This window comes from Sesamum indicum, linkage group LG6, assembly GCF_000512975.1.
Source record: "Sesamum indicum cultivar Zhongzhi No. 13 linkage group LG6, S_indicum_v1.0, whole genome shotgun sequence".
Taxonomy (NCBI): domain Eukaryota; kingdom Viridiplantae; phylum Streptophyta; class Magnoliopsida; order Lamiales; family Pedaliaceae; genus Sesamum; species Sesamum indicum.
The window spans coordinates 3,911,399-3,931,621 of NC_026150.1; the positions used below are offsets into that span (position 1 = coordinate 3,911,399).

The 20,223-nt window shown below is 34.8% G+C and overlaps 3 protein-coding genes and 1 pseudogene across 3 annotated transcripts; 3 read left to right on the forward strand and 1 right to left on the reverse strand.

Annotated features, from left to right (window-relative positions):
* The window catches only part of LOC105163628, a 4,516-nt pseudogene extending 2,181 nt beyond the window's left edge, over positions 1 to 2,335 (forward strand).
* Positions 4,106 to 4,729, forward strand: LOC105163686. The gene has a single exon (XM_011082128.1). It carries the CDS (start codon positions 4,106 to 4,108, stop codon positions 4,727 to 4,729), a length of 624 nt encoding a protein of 207 aa, XP_011080430.1.
* On the forward strand, positions 8,241 to 13,477 carry LOC105163629 (sulfite reductase 1 [ferredoxin], chloroplastic-like). Its single transcript, XM_011082052.2, has 8 exons — positions 8,241 to 8,617; positions 9,508 to 10,290; positions 10,380 to 10,676; positions 10,836 to 11,033; positions 12,142 to 12,276; positions 12,389 to 12,505; positions 12,591 to 12,749; positions 12,919 to 13,477. Exons 1-8 carry the CDS (start codon positions 8,438 to 8,440, stop codon positions 13,123 to 13,125), a joined length of 2,076 nt encoding a protein of 691 aa, XP_011080354.1. The 5' UTR covers positions 8,241 to 8,437; the 3' UTR covers positions 13,126 to 13,477.
* On the reverse strand, positions 13,935 to 14,448 carry LOC105163630 (photosystem II 5 kDa protein, chloroplastic-like). The gene has a single exon (XM_011082053.2). It carries the CDS (start codon positions 14,346 to 14,348, stop codon positions 14,037 to 14,039), a length of 312 nt encoding a protein of 103 aa, XP_011080355.1. The 5' UTR covers positions 14,349 to 14,448; the 3' UTR covers positions 13,935 to 14,036.

A 20,223-nucleotide genomic window follows, 5' to 3' on the forward strand; every position in this document is an offset into this window, starting at 1 on the left:
CTTATTACATGGCTCCAGAGGTTTTAAAACGTAATTATGGCCCAGAGATTGATATTTGGAGTGCTGGAGTTATCCTTTATATTCTTCTTTGTGGTGTTCCCCCATTCTGGGCAGGTTAGTTTTTCAGTAGTTTTCGTCTTCACCAGTCTGAGTAGGGAGGAAATACTATACGCATTTGTTTGGAAATAGTTTGAAAATTGATGCAGAAGAGTGCTTTGAAACCGTTTACACTATACAAAGAAGAGTGTCAAAATGCTGTATAAATGTTGTAAATATGAGATAAGTGTACATGAGCTATATTTATGTTTGTTGGCATGGATGACTGGTATGGTCCATTCTTATACCATTGTATAGTTTTGCTTGAGTAGGGTGACAAAAGAATACGATTGTTCTCTTTCTAAGTTTTGCATCGGGAGATAAGGATCTGTTGTAAGTTTAGAATGATAGCAAGTTTTACAAGCTCCCATTTGTTTCCATACAGCTTTGTTTTATCACAAGTAAATTTGCATGAATTGAATCACAGAACATCCGTTGTTCTTCCAGTGAAGCATTAGAGGATGGGATGTTGGCCTTCATTCTTTCTTCGTTGTTGCTCATCTCACACGCTTATTCTGATTATGCAGAAACTGAGCAAGGAGTGGCGCAAGCAATTATTCGATCTGTAATTGATTTTAAGAGAGATCCTTGGCCTAAAGTATCCAACAGCGCAAAGGATCTTGTTAAGAAAATGCTTGATCCAGATCCCAGCCGGCGTCTCTCAGCCCAGCAAGTCCTTGGTAACGTTTGCTTATTCCAAATTAAGTCATATCCAGACTTACTGATTTGTGCTTTTATTGAGGAAGACCAAACTAAGAGTGTCTGGATTGTTTTGTCTAAAAACAGAGCATCCTTGGTTACAAGATGTAAAGAAGGCGCCAAACATCTCACTTGGTGAGACTGTGAAAGCAAGGCTCAAACAATTCTCCGTTATGAATAAGCTCAAAAAGAGAGCACTAAGGGTACTGTACAGTTCACTAAATGCTTCATTGTACTCCAATTTACCCCTCCCCCCATATCTTGATGTTTTCTTTGTTGCGCATGCAGGTTGTGGCTGATTACTTGTCTGTGGAGGAGGTGGCTGGAATTAAGGAAGCATTTGATACGATGGACACTGAGAAGAGGGGTAAAGTTAACCTCGAAGAACTCAAAACTGGTTTGAAAAACCTTGGCCACCAGATACCCGACACAGATATCCAGATACTAATGGATGCTGTAAGGATTATATCTGTGCTACAGTTTCGTTCTTTCATTTATGCTATAAGTCCAATCATGTTTCCATAGCTGGGGTTTGGTAAGCCAATTAGAAGTAAAAAGTCCATAAGCTCAGAAATGATCTCTGTGTGGAAGACAGAAAGACTCCTAAAGAGCTAAAATGTGGATCATGATGAACTTTTCCATTTAGTTATTGTGTAGCGCAAACTTGATGTCTTTGATCCGAGTCTTTGTTCATAATACGTTTCCCTTCTTTCCATTTCTTGGTTAGTAAGCATATATTTGATTTTATAGGCCGATGTCGATGGAGATGGAAGTTTGAATTATGGGGAGTTTGTTGCTGTTTCCGTGCATCTTAGGAAAATGGCCAATGATGAACACCTACACAAAGCTTTCGCCTTTTTTGACAGAAACGGATCTGGATTTATAGAGATTGACGACCTCCGCGATGCTTTGAATGATGAAGACAATGCCAACACAGAGGAAATTATCAATGCTATCATGCACGATGTCGACACAGATAAGGTCAGTTACACCCACCTACTCTGCACACTATACATAATCATGTATGCATGCATAATCAGTCACATCTCATCGACATGCAGGACGGGCGCATAAGTTACGAAGAATTCGTAACGATGATGAAGGCCGGCACGGACTGGAGAAAAGTGTCCCGACAATATTCTCGTGAGAGGTTCAACAGTCTTAGCTTAAAGTTAATAAGAGACGGATCTCTGCAGTTAGCCTCAGAGGGTAGATAAACACTACTGAACGAGCCGGATACTAGGAGTCGACAAGGTGCGGTTAATGTACAAATTCCCCGTGGTTCTTTTCTTCTTCTTTTTGTTTTTTTTTTTTTTTTTCCGTTTTTGTTCTCGACGATCCCATTGAGTTAATGGAATTGTTTTTTTCTTGTATTATATTACTTATTTTCTTCTTGTCCTCCTCCTCCTTCATCATCGCGCCATAGGGCTCATTGGCATGAGATCTGGGTGCTGAGTGCTATCTTCAAATGGCAACATTTTAGGTTGATCTGTCTGTAAGTACTTAACTGCGGAAACATGAAAGAGGGAGTATTCAAACATTGTATATATTGTCAACTGTGAATAATCAAGAAAATGTGTTTATTGCTTTTCTCTTGAATTCTTGACCATACAATCTTCATTTTAATGGTTAATGGATTCAGGGGAATGATCTGTAAAAAAAATAACATAGAAATTCAAATGACTTCGTATTTAAAAGAACTTGGCACTCCCTCAATATTCAATGGAGTTAAAATTCTTCAATTTTAATTTTTAATTATGTTTTGTTGAATGTTAATGTATTTCAATTTCTTTTTAAATGGAGTCGTTCAGAATCAGTTCTCTAAATTCTTTTCTTAAATTCAAATCCATCAAGTCAAATACATCACGACTTTAGAATTATCGAAACAAATTCAAAAGATCTATTATTAAGAACAATTTCAAATCTTGTGCAAATATAATCTAAAGTATCTCTCCTATTTTTTTTTTAAAGAAATATAGTTCTTGCCAATACTGATGAGGGATAATTATATTTAGACTTTTGAACTCTGATTTTATTTATACAAACTATTAACGTTTTTTGAAAAATTACAGATATACCCATCAATAGCATTTACATAAATCATTTCTGTTTTTTTGAAAAATTATACATACACTCCCAAAAACGTCAAAATCATAATAGAAACTATGCTTATTCTTTGGTTGTTAGGAGTGATTTTAATAATTACACCAAAAATAGATATAAATAAATTACAGATCAATGAGCGTAAATATAATTATAAATATCAATAATGTAGTTGAGAAGAATGGTAATTAATACCTCTTTGCTTCCTTATTCATGCAACAACTTGAGTGCATATAACCACAAGAATGATCAACTTTCTTTGCCCAATCCATACAATTTAAGAATAATATCCCTACAATTGATTTACACAAAGAAAAAGGGCAACAAATATGGGGGAAATGTGGTCAATTCTTGGTTCTAATTCCATGTAGTGGACTAAGAAAAAAAAGAGGAAAGGGGAAAGTTGAGGTTTAATCTACCCTAATGTGGACTAAATGCATGATAGTAACCTTTAGGGGTGGAAAAATCAACTACTCAATTAATACTTGAAGACCATAAAAAAATGTGTTAAGACCATGGAAGAGTTCAAAATGAGAAAAGTGCCCCTAAACAATTATTGAAGTAAAAGTTTGGGGCAAATATGGTATTTTTAATAATTTTGTGGTTTAAATTGCAATATTTTATTTAATGATTTTTATCATCCAAAGATGAAAAGTTCGAAATTTTACCATTTTCCCCCTCTTTGATTTGATAATTGAAAATGAATCAGAACCCATCTCCGGATTATATTTACTGTATTTTTTTTACTCAAATACATATTACATTTTTTAATAATATTACTTTGATTGAAAGATTGTTAAAATTTTATTTCAACGACATGTAAAATTTTTATTGTATTTTATTTTATTTTTAGATTCGATAATTAAATTAATATATAACATTTTGAGGCCCAATTTAGTGGACACATATCCCAACACCATCATGAAAATTTCATATCAAAGTAGTAAGTTACAACTTACAAGCTATATTTAAAATATAAAAGAGGAAAAGAAATAAAATAATATTTTAGAGGCCAAGTGTCAATTACCCCATACTTTGAGGGGCGAAGTGTAATATTCCCAATGTTAAGGAATCACCACGAAGGCAAACTCGCGTTTACCACTCAAATAAATTTTTCTGAAATCGCGCTATTTGTTTCTTTTATTTGCTAAATTCCCTCTCTCTCTTCCATTCTTCTTCTTGTTCTCTGTAGACGAAAAGCGTGAAAATGGCAACCTCCGCTCTCCCGCTGCTGCTCCTCTTCTCACTGCTCGCCGCCGCCGCCGTCGTCTCCGCCCGCCCTTGCAAAACCCTCTTCTATTTCTCCGCCACCACCACTACCACCACCACCTATTATCCTTTCAATTCCCTCCCGCGTAACCCTAACTCCAATTCCGTCCTCCGGAACCAAAACCCCCGCTATCTCACTCTCATCTTCACCTCCACCACCACCAATCGGTTCCCTGAACGCCGCCCCTCTATCAATTTTGACTCCAGCTCCGACTTCGATGACGTTTCTAAATCATCTGATTTCCCTCTCAAATTTTATTCATCTGTCTCGAGCTCGATCCGTGATCGCACCAAAGACATCATGAGCGTGGTCGGGGCACTGCTTTTCGGCGTTGGTTGTGGGGCTTTGACCGCGGCTACTATGTACTTTGTGTGGTCCCTCTTCGCTCCGGGCCGCTTTGACGTCGACGATGTTTCTTCGTCTTCTTCTGACGATGATGACGATGATGATGTCACCGCTGCGAAAAAGAAGTTGGGTTATGTGTCGCTCCCTGCGAAGCCTAAGGTGGCTGATGATGATGATCTAAAGAAGCCTGCACCACCAGCCAAGGAGGTGGTTTGATGATTTGATCAATATGTATAAGTGTTTTGTGAATTTCAAACCTAAGGAAGGGAAATTTGATTACTTTGGAGGATCTTGTTGATATGCGTGTGCTACTGATACTACTACATCTTATGAATTGATGATCGTGATCCATTGGCTTATATTTTGCAATTAGGTAATATTTCCTTATGTTTACTTCTTGTTTTTCGTTTTTTGGTTTAAATAAATGCCCACTTGGAGCTTAGTACTCATTCTTATTACGTATATGTGGTTATCTGGTCTCAGACTTGGGATGTCTATTTGACTATTCCCCTGACTTTGTAGGATGACATTTCAAATATTTTATTACAAAATAATGTTACAGCTTCTGTCCGCTGGGAAACATAATATGCTTATGCTATTAAAGATTTTGCCTGATTGTATTTAGTATGTGATTGTTAATGGTGCTGTTATTGTATTATGCTATTTGTATCCCCTCATTAAGGTTAAGGGAGCACATACGAGTTTCCTTTATCAGGAAACTGTCCTGCTCTCTCTAGACTCTGAAAGCAGGCATGGTGGATTTTGGGCCTTTGCCGTAGGCTGAGATCCCCAACTTACTCAGGGTGATATGAATACAAGTTTCAGGTGATGCTATATGAGCCCTTTATTTATCAGACCTACCACTCCAATTTTGCTGTCTTTGGTCTTGCTTTTCAGATCCCCATCTAGCCAGAGAAGAATATTCATTTGTTCAATTTGCCAAGAATGCAGTTTTCTTATTTTTTAGAAAAGTTCTTTTTAGTGTGAATACCAACTCTGGCAAGTAGTTTCCACTGTTATTTGAGTTTCGACCATCAGGGCTACTCTATGTTCAGAGGCCCTGGAGAAACATTTGTGTATCCTGCACAAGTTTCAGATGCTGGGATCTTTTCTATGATTTAGTTTGTGTCATTTTTAGACATGATCAAGATGAGATAACTCGTGCCAATGGTAGTTAAGAAGTTCTAGTGTGGTGATCTGTTTTGTAATTTTGTTTGTTTAGTTTGTCGATTGGATGGTTGGCATGTGATATCTCATATCTATGGTGCTCAAATTGCATAAGACATTTTTATGGATGTGGTGTGCAAGTTCTATTTTGTTGAAGTTTCCTGGTCGGTCTCCAATCTTGAGTTGTTTCTTGACCATAATTAAGTTGATGGACTCTTATCAATCTAATTTGCATATTATATCTCTTCATTCACCTTATATTAGTAGCCAAAATTTTGCTTCAATGTCTTAATGTGTTTATATTATAGGAACTTTTATCCAAATGGCTTTTTGTGCTTTCAAGAATCCTCTTCGTTTTGTGGTTGTCTATAGTTAATACTAGTTTGAGTTCTTAAGTTCGGACCTTATATTATTACTTATAAGATTTGATATATTGCTGCTTTTCTGCGCTTTTGAGTATCTCTTCTTGGTGTTAATGTGTTGATCTTCTTTATTGCTGTCACATTGCACTTGCTAGCTTTTTGGTATCTTTTCATTTTATGCACTCTGGTTTATTAGCTTTCACATTTTTTCATCTAACACATACTTATTTATCTTTGTTTTTTTCTCTCTATCTCCATAAAACACAACAAAACACTCCGAAGACGAATCCAAACATTATGTTTGTTTTTCTACGTTTTTGCATGGTTATTGGCCGGTAGGCTGAAACTTGGATGATTTTTTTCATTTACAACTTTTAAAGGATTTTGGCCCTGAAATCAATGGAAAGTTTTGGCTGGCGAATATGTCCAGTTAATGCGCTTTTTCTATTTTCCTCAGCATTAGACTTGAAGTGATTAAGATTGGATGAATATGATACTTAATTGACCCCTGATAAAACCAAAAAGTTGTTATGATTAGGTGTTCCAATCCTATTGCTAAAATGGGATTGAGTGATGTGCATGATATAATTAAGATTCCAAGTACTGGTTTGTTAACTATTATTATGGGCTAGTGAAATGTGTTTTGAGGTGTGATTTTTCTTGCCATGTAAGTTGTAGGAAATGAGTTTTGTAGTGTCCTCCACTGCCCTGTTTCTTCCTTCCTCACCTGTAAAATGTAAGGAATCGGAATGTGTTTTAGTGGTTACACAATTGGTGTGGGGTGGAATTCAAAATGTGCAGCACATAGTGATTGAATCTTTTGGTGATAAGGGAGGCCTCGGTTAATTTGCTTAATGTGAAAGCTGGTGCTGGTATATGAAATTCCAGTAATATTCTGAAAAGGAAATTGGGAATTCAGAATTCCAAGAAATGAAACTGGGAATGCTGTATATGTATATGAATATGAATGCACGAGTATCCCAAAAATTTAGGGGATGGGAAGCAGAGGAGAGGGAGTATATTGAAGGGGTTAGTCAGTATATGACATAAGTTACCAGGACCTCCAGTACGAGGTTGGGCTTCTTCACATTCATTGTCACCCAATTAGGCCCTCAAAATGGGCTTCAACAAAGCTTGTCAAAATCGTAAGCAGTCAACCTTGTATTCAAATTTCTGAGTTATTTATTTATTTTTATAATAAAAACAGAGGATCTTTGTGTCTTGAGGGTACATGGACATAAGCAATGACATTTCTATTTTTATATTATTGCTGCAGCCCTCTACACCTTTCTTTTTTCATTATTATTATTACTTACCTTTGCGTTTCAAAATCAATCACCTTTACACTTTACTCTCCTATAAACTCATACATATATATATGTATCCAGTCCAGGTTCAATGCACCTAGCTTCTGATTCCCCCTCCCCGACTTCTCTTTTATGTCTTCCGCCGACTAAGACCCACACGCTTCTTCTCTCTCTCTCTCATCCCACGCGCCTCCACTAACCATCTCCCACTTGTTATTTAATTACAAAATAACAATATCTACATATCTTTTTCCATTCAAAATATTATTAGAGTCATTTACCTGTGATGTGATTTTGATACCTACGCTACTTCTCTTTTACAATACACGTTTCTTTTATATATATATATATATGTATGTATATAATTCTTTTCTTTTTTCACCTCTGCAGATATTATTTATATTAAAAAAATATAATTTTTATTTATACGTCAATTACTTATTGTTACTATGAGCACTTTTAAACTCCGATCTGATTTATTATGGAAAATATTGTTAATTGGGTTATAGGCTTTGTTTTCTTTCTTTTTAGTACGTAAAATATTTCTAATTCCTTCACAAAAATAAGAAAATACTAACTTGAAGATACGGGAGTAGTTTTTTTAATCAATGAATTTAAATTTGAGAAAAAAATTCAAAATATTTAATAAAGTATAATTTAAAATTATAATTAAATGATTTTTAAAATTTTAATTATTCAGATAAATTCAAATAATTTATATTAATTTAATGCAATCTTATTGGTTTCTACACTATGATTGAATAAATCAAAATTATAATTTCCAAAAGAAAAAATCAAAATTATCTACGTTGGTAGTAACTCTCGGGGGCAGCGCGTGGAGGAGGAAGCAAAAGAGAAATACGAAACAAATATAGAGAGGTCTCGTGGTAGGCACGTGACGCCGCACTCAGCAGTCTCCCTCCCTCCCGTCGCTTCTTCATCACCACCATCCATCCACCCTTAAATCTTTCTCCACCCACAGCAGATCTTTTATCAGTCAGTCACCTACCAGCGAATATATCCTCCAACGACTACTTTTTTCCCGCTACGGATACTCTCTGCCTTGTTTTCCGAAGCATCGGTGCTACATGACGACGTCGATTGGAGCTGCCAACGCCGCCATCGTTAAGGATCCCAGCCTCCAGATTGCCAGGAGCTTCAATGGCTTGAAGGCCGCCTCCAATTCGCTTTTGCTCGCCAAACGCCCCCAGGTTTCTCGGGGCTCCTCCGCCGCCGCCACCGCCTCTTTCATCAGAGCCGTCTCTACGGTATCACTTCTGTTCTAGTTTTCCTTGTTTTTTTTTTTTTTTTATTTTGTATACCACCGTTGCTTTTTGGAATCCAATTCTTTTTAAGGTTTGGGAGTTGAGAATTTTATTTTAGTGTGGCTTCATGAAAGTGAATCAATTAAAGGAAATCGGTTTAACCAGTGCATGTGCTAAATAGGAGTGTCTTTTGGCATACTTCGTCGTCCTTTGAATTGGTCATAAGTTGTCAAGAAGAGCGACGATGATTCCCATGCATGGTAGACCTTCTTAAAATGATGAACATTTTACATTTTCATTTGTGAAAGTCACTGGAGAATTACCGGAGTTACCTATGTAGATAATTTGTTAAACAAAGATACACAGGTGAATGTGGCATACATGTCAAACGTACGGTTCATTTCACTACAGACAAAGCGTTTTCAACTTTTTTGCCCATATAATTGAGAATCTTTGCCAAGTTCATGATTTATTTTTTCAGAGATACTGGTTGAATTATCATCATCTCATTGAGCACATTAAGTTGATTCAGCTTAGAAATGTTATCTGATTGTTATTGTTTTGATGTAGCTGGTTATTCATGCATTTATTTCTTAGAGTTAGCTGCTGATGCATACACTGAATTAGTTCCAACAGTGTAGCATTTCAGCAGAAGATTGTCATTCAAGCCAATTTCTAGCCTCTGTTTAGTTTATGTCTCAGTAATTATACTTTGTTTTTGGCTCTTGAGTTTCAATATAGTGGCTGTTCTATCTTTCTTTATACAACTAATAATGGCTGGCACGTTAGGTTTCTGATTTATTTTCTTCCTTTTTCATGGGAAATTGTGTCCCTAATCAAAATGGGATGCACCATATCCAGCTAATGTATTTGATGATGTTACTTATTGACAGCCTGTGAGACCAGATACCTCTGTTGTGCAAAAGCGCAGTAAGGTCGAAATCATCAAGGAGCATAGTAACTTCATAAGATATCCTCTCAATGAGGAGTTATTAACTGATGCCCCCAATATTAATGAGGCTGCTACGCAGTTGATTAAGTTCCACGGTAGTTATCAACAGTACAACAGAGATGAACGTGGTGCCAAGTCTTACTCGTTTATGCTTCGTACAAAGAATCCTTGTGGAAAGGTTTCAAACAAACTGTACCTCGTCATGGATGATCTAGCTGATCAGTTTGGGATTGGAACCCTTCGTTTGACAACTAGGCAAACATTTCAGCTCCATGGTGTCTTAAAGAAAGACCTTAAGACAGTGATGAGTTCTATCATTAACAGCATGGGCTCTACACTTGGTGCATGCGGTGATCTCAACAGAAACGTTCTTGCTCCAGCAGCACCATTCCACCAGAAAGATTATTTGTTTGCCCAGAAAACTGCAGAGAATATTGCTGCACTCTTAACTCCTCAGTCGGGTTTTTACTATGACATGTGGGTGGATGGAGAAAGAGTTATGTCCGCAGAACCTCCTGAAGTAGTGGAGGCCCGCAATGATAATTCTCATGGCACAAATTTTCCTGATTCACCGGAGCCCATTTATGGAACTCAGTTCTTGCCAAGGAAGTTCAAAATTGCAGTCACTGTGCCAACGGACAACTCAGTGGATGTTTTTACAAATGATATTGGCGTAGTTGTTGTGTCTGATGCCGATGGGGAGCCTCAGGGCTTTAACTTATACGTAATATTTCTTTTTTATATAAATTGTTTTTTCAGCTTGCGTTGTTCTTTGAGTTGATTATGTTAAATCATCTAAGATAACCATTGCAGGTTGGTGGTGGGATGGGAAGAACACACAGGTTGGAGAGCACTTTCCCTAGGCTGGCAGAACCATTGGGTTATGTTCCAAAAGAAGACATTTTATATGCTGTGAAGGCTATTGTTGTAACACAAAGAGAAAATGGTCGAAGAGATGATCGTAAATACAGTAGAATGAAATACTTACTCAGCTCATGGGGAATTGACAAATTCAGATCTGTTGTTGAACAGTACTATGGAAAGAAGTTTGAGTCTTGCCGTGATTTACCTGAATGGGAATTTAAAAGTTACTTGGGATGGCACGAGCAGGTTTGCTCTACTTTAAGATATGCAGTTTATATGTTGTATATTCTGGTGGTCTCAAGTGGGATCAATTGATCTGTATTTCTTTTCATTTCCACATGCATTTTACTTTCCAAATTTTTTTCTGGTTTTCTGTAGTTACTGATGTAAATGTTTGTTTTGCAGGGAGATGGTGCATTATTTTGTGGTCTTCATGTCGATAATGGCCGAATCAAAGGGACAATGAAGAAGACTTTAAGGGAAGTAATTGAGAAGTATAATCTGAATGTGCGCATTACACCAAACCAGAATATTATCTTGTGTGATATCCGGCAAGCATGGAAGCGCCCCATAACTACAGCCCTTGCTCAGGGTGGTTTGCTGGTAAAAATCTATGACCTAAGAATCTTGTGGTCTTGTGAGCAAATGTTTTATCAATGTCCCATCATAACTATATCCATTTGTGAACTGCATTCACATGTCCACACAAAGTACTAACTGAGCTTAAGAGGTATGTAAGAAGGAAATAAGAAATGCTGATGCAGTAGATGTCTTGTCTAAATTTTATGCCTGCATCTGGAGTCTCCTTAAGCGGATGCTTTAGAACCTAACCGAAATAAGTTTATATGCATCACCTTTAAGTACTTTGGAAGTGACTCAATCCTTGCATTTATCTGGCGTATCTGTAATGCTTTAAGCTTCCTAATGTTATTATACTTTTTTCTGGTGCTGAAGAACAAGATCTGAAAAGGTGAAACAACTAGAGAATAATTCCCTATTCCAACAAAATCAAAACTATTATCTCTCTGGTTAAGACTCAAGTACATATCTGGAAATACTTGAGTTGGGCTTATGTGTTAAGTTATAGAGCAAGCTTCTTCAAAATACAAAGACAGTGTTGAATTCTTTTCAACATGTGCTACTCTGTGGTTATTTGTGTAACTAAGTGTCCAATTTGTTCCATCAAATGCATAGGTAAAAGATGCGTAAGATTTACATATGAATAACACCAAGCTTCTAAAAACATATTCCAAGATATAAAGCAGTGCGCAGTTTTGTGGCCCTAAGTTCCTGATATTTCAAACACGCTCTCAGTTTGTGTTGGACAGCAGGTGTCAGGTGGACGTAATAACTTCATCTATTGATGATATAGTTAATTATAGTGCTGAAAAGCATGCCAAGTTAGGAGACTGCTATAGCAGCCAAGTACAGTTATAGGCTTTTTCATTATGTCCTCGAGGTCTTTTATCAAAGCAGTTGACATGACCCCTCTACTTGCGGGGCTAAGCTACCTTTGACAACATAAAATTTTCGCTGGCAGGAGCCTTGTGCAAATTAATTTTACCTGCTTAATAGGAATATTCAATTTCTGCATTAAAATTTAAAAATCATTGATCATACTTTCCTTTTGGGTTTGAATTAGAACAGGCATGCTCCTAGAGATTTCAGGAAGCTAATTAGCCAAATTGTGTTTAATTATTTGTTTGAACAGCAACCAAGGTACGTAGATCCTCTCAATGTAACAGCGATGGCTTGCCCAGCATTGCCACTTTGCCCCTTGGCAATTGCAGAAGCTGAGCGTGGAATACCTGACATCCTTAAGCGAGTTCGAGCCGTATTTGAGAAGGTATGATCAGCCTCTTCTTTCAAAAAATAATTAGAACTCGGTACAGAATTAATCATGTTCAGGGATGTCATATGAGGTTTGTTGATTAATGTTTTTGGTCTCGTTATGTTAGGTTGGTCTCAAGTACAACGAATCTGTGGTGATAAGAGTAACTGGTTGTCCCAATGGGTGCGCTAGACCATACATGGCTGAACTTGGCCTGGTTGGCGATGGTCCAAATAGTTATCAGGTACTTAAGCATCTGCTTTAACATTTTATGACCCTTAATTAAACATGAATTTAAATGTGACTGTTTATTTCTTTTGCCTCCTTAGATTTGGCTCGGTGGAACACCCAACCAAACATCACTTGCAAAAACTTTTAAGGACAAGGTTAAGATTCAAGACCTTGAGAAAGTTCTCGAACCTTTGTTTTATCACTGGAAACGCAAGCGGCTCTCTAAAGAATCATTCGGCGACTTCACAAACCGCGTGGTAAGCCATGATCTGGATAAGGCTACCAAACTTTGTAGCATTAAACCGTTTTCTGAATCTGCTGATTTCATATAGAAAAGTGTTCTACAGTTTTCTTAATTAGGAAATTCTAAATAAATCCTTGTGGTACCTAGAGTAATTAAAACCAACTTTTTACCTTTTTGGCCAGGGCCACGAGAAACTACTGGAGCTAGTCGATAAATGGGAAGGAATACCATTAGCTCCAGCACGTTATAACTTGAAACTTTTTGCTGACAAGGAGACTTATGAAAGCGTCGATAATCTAGCAAGACTCCAAGACAAGAGCGCACATGAATTGGCTATGGAGATCATCCGCAACTACGTGGCCTCCCATCAAAATGGGAAAATCGAGTGAGCCACCACAGAAGTTTAATTTACTCTTACTGACCCGCCCCAAATGTGAATCTCTGGAGTCACTGTTACTCGTCGGTGACAGCTGATGCAAGCAGAGGACACCATTCAAGAGTATGTAGGAGACCTCAGTGTCATGTTCAGTTTTCTTCAGTTGTGTGCAATTGTTGCTCCGTTATGTATTAGCTAGACGGTTTTTGTTCTTAATTTCCTTTACGGAGTTGGTATTCGCGAGCTAGTTTTCCACATCTGTTATGTAAGAGAATCAGCAGATGTATTTTCTTTTACAATTTTGTCAAACATGCAAGCTTGTGTATTCTTCTTTCCATGGAAGAGCTGAGCTTCAACTTATTTTAGATTCAGAAAGAAGTAGCCACACCCACACTTGCACGAGGTAGAATGTGTCGCTGAGTCCAGAAAATCCAACTCCGATTCTCCTTTTGAATTAAAAAAAAAATATATCCAAAAAGGAAAACATATGTTGGAATGCTTCATTTTTTATACCCCATTTTTAAGTTTTTTCTCTTGTTAATAATTGGGTACAGATCTATTACCTTAACCAACATGCTCAACTACCATCCTAATTTTAACCTTGAGGGGAGATTGGGTTTGGCCGGATCGGATTTTGTTGGATTTATATTAATTATATAACAAGTGTAATATACTTGTGATTGATATATAATTGAAAAAAGGTGATTTATTGCATGATAAGTATATTACACTTAATTGATAATTTATTTAATTAAATCAAACTTAATTTGGATAAAAATTATCTCACCAATGACTAGATCAAGTAATATGGACAAAACAAGATAGGTAAAAGAAACAAAATTATCAGCAAGAATAAGGGATTTTACATTATTTTTTTTCATAAAACCGATTAATCGACGAACAAAACCGTCACTTAATCAACTCTCAATTGCGACAGACTCGAGCAGTAGGCATCGTAACACAAATAGGAGCATACTTCTTCTTAGCTTCCGCAGTCCCGGGCTTCGGCTCCTCCGCCATCGCAATTTTCGCAGCGGCGGAGCATGCAGCCGTCGCGACCACCGCGAACATCAAGTCCCTCCTAGTGTTGTTGCTCTCTGCCTTAGTATTCGCCGCCACCTCATCGGAGTCCCTAGCGGCCCTAATAACCACCACGCTTCGGCGCGCGGTGGCGGGAAGCTGCTTGGCGGCGGCTGAGCCACCAAACATGGAGGCGGTCATGGTCATGGAAGCCATTGCAGCTATAGTCAATTGAATTTGCAGAGTGGAATGGGAATGGGATATATTAGTTGTTGATTGAAAATGGGGCGTGGAAGCAATTATAAAAAGTTTTTCAATGCAAAAATGTGATCCATTTTCTTATCACAAAATGGAGATGGATTCCAATTGTGTGGCGCCAGTTGTACAACTCTCTATCTCTATTCACCACACTTGGTGGTACGTAGCCGTTGTGGTGGGCCTCTCATTCTTAGGAAAAAATCCTCAGCTAAAATAGAATTTAATTGGACTTAAACTAATTATATAATAAGTGTAATATATTTGTCATGTGATTAGTGTATTGTTAAAAAAAAAAAAATCCTTCACATAACAAATGCATCACACTTACTTGGTAATTAATTTAATTAGGCCTAACTCGATTTGAGTAAGAATTTTTCTATTTTCAAAACGAAAATTGTGTCATTTTCCGACAAGATTACAAACTTAGTCATATCAAATAGGTGCATTTCAGAAATAGTCTTGTGCTTTATGAATTTTTAAAAATAGTCTATCTTTCATTAAAATTGACGGGATGAAAATAAAATAATTGTATAGTTGGTTTATTTAATCTTTTTTATGTTAAAATATAAGTGCAGAAGACTCATGATACACGCGCCCTTTAGTCGGTTGAAGCGAGGTAAAAACATTTAGGCAAAATTAGTCTCGTCAGGTAAACCCATTTCAAAATATTCTCATATTTTGCAGGTTTTTAAAAACCCATAATTATAGGACATTTTCGAAATGGGTTTATCCTACGGGATTGAGTTTGCGAATTTGCTCGAGTATTTTCCCTTCGTTCAACCGGCCAATAGGTATGGATCACTTTCAGTCAAATAATTGTAGATTTATTTTATTCATGGTGTAAAAATTGTGTATAAATACCTTTATAAGGTACTAAAAATGTTCTCTAGTCTATGTTGTTGATGGAGGCAAAGCCATTTTATGGAAAATTTTTGTTTACATAATTACATGTTAATCTAACATTGTGGTGCGAGTGCAAAGTTGGATTTTGAAATTGGAGGTATATATTCATGAAATTCATTGGAGTTGGCATTCATAAAAGATTATCAAGAAAATTATTAAAAATCATTAAAAAAGTTCTTGGACTCAAAATCGTGACCATCTTGTCACAAGAACATGTATCATTATTGGCCATTTCATCCTCCTTATATATATTATTATAAAATAAAATATTTGTTCATACTAATATTTGAATACTCTTATTTATCCTTTATTTCATTTACTTTTTTTAAAATAAAAATTAATCAGATTAGTAATCTTAATATTTTTTAATAATCTCACATTTATATTTTTTTTTCTTCTTAATTATTCACTACTCACATTTCTCGTTCACCTTACTTCTCCACATTTATTATAACTTATAATTATAATTGCTTTTAATATTTTTTTTCTCATCATCTCACTCTATGGTTCTTATTATATGTTCGCGAGAATCACGTACAACGACAATTAATTCTTACATAAGAATTTATTATTTGTATTTTCAATCATATCGTCCTTGTTTTTTGAATTTTTCATGTAAAATTTAAGATAAAGCAAAAGATTGTCAAAATAAAGTCATAGATAGCTCAAATTATTTAATATTTTCATACTCGATCGATACGTAAAAATGGGTCATCAAGAACTTGGATTGGACTGTTATAATTCGAATGCTTGAAAGTCCGGGTATTTGAACCAACTCAAAATTCGTCTCGTAACTAAAAGGTCTTGAGTTCCAATCCTACGTATATAGGTATCAGTCTACTTTTATAGTAACGTATGTATGTTGTTTTTTTATTCCACTTAAAGTCAATGATTAATTTAAAAATATTGTTGTACTGCATACTGAATGTAGTAATAGTCTATTGTTTACTTTAGAGACATTATTGTATTTCTTTTCAAAAAAAAAATTATTAATTAAAAATAAAAATTTTATCATGTTAGAATTAAAACCTCGAATTTACCATCAACAACGGCCCGAAATTTCCTTCATAATTTAGTATTAAATTTAGTATTTTCTTGTTTATTTAAGAAAAAATAATTAAAAAAAAATGATTATAGAATATTAGGGGTCCAATATCAAGAATCTGATTCTATAGGATTAGAATCTGACAATGCACTAACTCCTTGTTGATGGGACAAACTACACAACAATTCCACAAATAATATATATATAAATAAATATTAAATTACTACTATTGTCAATCAAGAAAAATAATAATTTAGAATATTAGAAAATCACTAGCTTTTAAATGGGTAGCTTCCAATATTAGGTGCAAATTAATATATATAAAAATACAAATATTACTAGTCATATAAAATGACATCCCATATGGTCTTTTACATAAGACAATCCCATGCTTTATTTCTTGTAATTATCCTAATTTTTATTTTTATATACTTTGACTTTTGCTCATTTAGCATTTTCAAATTTTTGAATTTCAATTATGTGTTTAACGTTGTAATCTCTTCGGATTAACGGTCATTAGGAACATAACGTCCAAGAATTAGATTCAAAATAATGGGAAAATTTTAATAATTAAACATCGGAAAGTGCAGTGCGTTGTTTGCTGAATTAGACAAAGTTTTTTGAAATAATAAGCACTGATTGAAGTACCTAAATTCTTATCATGTTTGATTTTATTTTATTTTTAATAATTCCATTAATCAATGTGCTAACGTTCATGTTACAACTATCTTAATCAATTTCGAAAGTGTGAAATTGAGGAAGTCAAATACTTTCTTTATTATGATCGATTTTGTTCTGCTGAGTTTACATTTTTTATCGAAAGTTTATTGATTTTGTTCTAAAAGTGGTGTCCCGTTAGAAAAAAGATAACTTTGAGCTAATATACTGCTCGAATACTTTGTTCCAATCGGACGTAAAATGGTAATACGCACTTAATTTAAAAAATCAAAACGAGGAACTTGAGAAGATCACATGTATGTCCGTATTATCCAAAATCTCTCATACCGTGGATTTAATTTTTTCTAAATTTTATTTTATTTAATATATACACAACATGTTTATAGAAATTACTTTGTTTAGAGGCATTTTGTTCTGAAAATAGAATCCCACATTCAACATCAAGTCGTTATAAATAAGGGTTACACGTAATTTATCTTCTTATGATATGAAAAATGAGTAAAAACACTCGTATAAATTATGATAGCAATAGCACACTCCACAACACAGATGTCAAAAATCAGACAACATCAGCAATACCAGAAATGGCTTTGTTATGGTTCTTTAGTCATAAAAGTGGTATGTACCATTTGGTGTAAACTATAAATCTCAAAATGATCAATTAATTACCGTAAGTTCCTACGTATTCGAAAATGAAACAAAAAGGAACCAAATAAAGAGAAGGTAAATAATCTTGACCTATTTGCAGTTTAAAATAAGATTGAGAGTATTTTCACTCTTCACTCTTTGGGTAGTTGCGATTTTATTTGGTCAAGTCATTTTCATTAAAAATGCATTCCTATTTTAATTTTGAATTTTTTGAAATTATAGGTCACATGGTTTGGTCATAGTTGTCTTATCTTGTCAGCATGTCTTTTCTTGTTTCAAATTAAATAAAATTGCTCTCTCTTCCAACCATTTTGGTCAACCCTCATAATTAATTTATGTCACATAAAAAATACATAAATTCTTAATTCTCTCACATATATATCTATATTTAGAAATAACTAATCCAAACATATTTTCAATTTTCGCATAAAATCAATAAAATATTTTTACACAAATACAATTATTAGAAATTAAAAATAAAAATGAAAACACAAGCAAACGAATTCTGAGCTTCTTGGCAAAAAGTATAATGAATATGTAATTGGGTGTTGAAAAATGAATGGTATGGAGTATGGAGGAGATGTAATAAATGAGAGAATATTAAATAGAAAAGAGGGAAACAGAGCTTAAACGGCACGCTGCTAATAATATTGAAAAAACAAAGAATCATGCGAAAAGTAAATGAGGAGTTGCAGACAGCACCTCGTCACCTGTGTCTGTGTTTCTCTCTCTCTCTCTATCCCTCTGCCTTTTCTTGGAAATTAATTGTCTTCGCCAAGCATCAATGTCCCCTTTCCGGAAGATTGCATTTTAGAAAATTATAATATATATATATATATATATATATATTAAATTCAAAAAGATATTTTAATCAGTTCATCAGAAAAATTGAATAAAAACCTATCAGAATGAGCTCATTGTTGGACGGACGTTAATATCAAGGGGGTATTTGTAACTTTTTTCAAACAATAATAATGTATTTTTAATTATGTTAAATTTCAAGAAATATAGTTGTAACTCACCCTAAATATTATGTTAGAACAACGCCTCCTTAGGGGTGTACCTATATGACTAAACAAAGGGTATATTACATTAATACCCTTTGAGTTCAGATTAAAATGCTCAAAGATCTCTTATCTTTTTGTAAAATTACAGTTATACTTCCTGATGGGTGTTTGTGTGATCTTTGCCTCTGAAGAGGCGTGTATTTTTAATTTCAAAGATAGAATCAGGGGTGTATTTATAATTTTGTGTTAGTGTATTTCGCCTAAACTCAAATAATGTGAATATAATTTACACTTAAACTATGCATGGATGCAATTTATTGAAAAAATGAATGGGTGTACTAACTACATGATCCTACACCACTAATTGCCAATTAAAGCAACATAATTTGGAGAAATTATCAAAATATAATTGAGAGAGATTTGAACTTAAAAAAGTGATTGATCAAAATATATCCCACGTGATCAACTTGTTAATGCCACACTTTCGTCAAAACAAAGGAACAACTCACAACTACACTGCATTAAACTCACCTAAACCCCACTCCCCACCCTCCCTAATTTTAATATTAGGATAAATTACATTTTCACTTTTGGAATTAGCTTAAAATACACAAATATTAATTTCTTTTACGAAATTACAGTTACGCTCTCTATTAAAAAAAGAAAGCTATACAATACAAATATATTACACTAACACAGGGTGAAGGGGTGTAACTGTAATTTTATAAAAGATATGGAGTATTTATGTAATTTAACTTAATCTTATGAGATGTCGATATAATATATCGTCAAAATTTAATTTGTAATATATTTTTAATTTTTTTCTTCATGAATATCGAAAAAAAAAAGAATAGAAAAAGAAAAAGGTTGCATGAATGAGACTGCACTGCCATTTCAAAATCACTGCTCTCTGACTGAGTCTTTTCATGTTACGAGGTTGCACGCCTCTTCTTCCACATCCAACGCCCACAAACCATAATTATTACTCGTCGCTCCGATCACATTTGATGCGTGTGCAATAAAAATAAAGGGGGTATTTATTCTTCGTTTTTTTTTAATGTGAGATTTGATGTAATTATATATAAATTTTTTGTACTTTAAAAAATTATATATAGATTTTTTGTGGTTTGAAAAATTATATTTAACACATTTGATATTTGCTTCTATCTAACAAATTAGTCCTCTCGTTAGTCAAAATCATTGAATTTCTTGATATTAACAAAATACTGAATGGAAATTGATATTTACCCTTGATTGACTTATTATAGGTCAAAATATTTTTTTTCGAACTAAACTACCCTTATAACGGTGAAAATATATATTCTCAAATGCATTACTGCGTGAAGACGTACGAAGGTAATTTGATCATAAAAAGATTTTTGACATATTATAAGTCAATTGGGGGTAAATATAGATTTTTTTTAATATCAGCAAATTTGGTGAATTTCGGCCGATGGAGGAATTTATTTGTTAGATAGAAGCAAACCGTAGGGGTGCTAAATGTAATTTTCCAAACCACAGATTGTCTAAGTGCAATTACACTAGATCTCAG

What these genes read in the sequence shown, in the direction of transcription:
- LOC105163629 (XM_011082052.2), top strand. Translation starts at nt 8,438, where the DNA reads ATGACGACGTCGATTGGAGCTGCCAACGCCGCCATCGTTAAGGATCCC. An exon ending in ACTTGGGATGGCACGAGCAG is followed by an intron (nt 10,677 to 10,835) that starts GTTTGCTCTACT and finishes TTTGTTTTGCAG; the next exon opens with GGAGATGGTGCATTATTTTG. An exon ending in TTGCTCAGGGTGGTTTGCTG is followed by an intron (nt 11,034 to 12,141) that starts GTAAAAATCTAT and finishes TTGTTTGAACAG; the next exon opens with CAACCAAGGTACGTAGATCC.
- LOC105163630 (XM_011082053.2), bottom strand. Translation starts at nt 14,348, where the DNA reads ATGGCTTCCATGACCATGACCGCCTCCATGTTTGGTGGCTCAGCCGCC.
- LOC105163686 (XM_011082128.1), top strand. Translation starts at nt 4,106, where the DNA reads ATGGCAACCTCCGCTCTCCCGCTGCTGCTCCTCTTCTCACTGCTCGCC.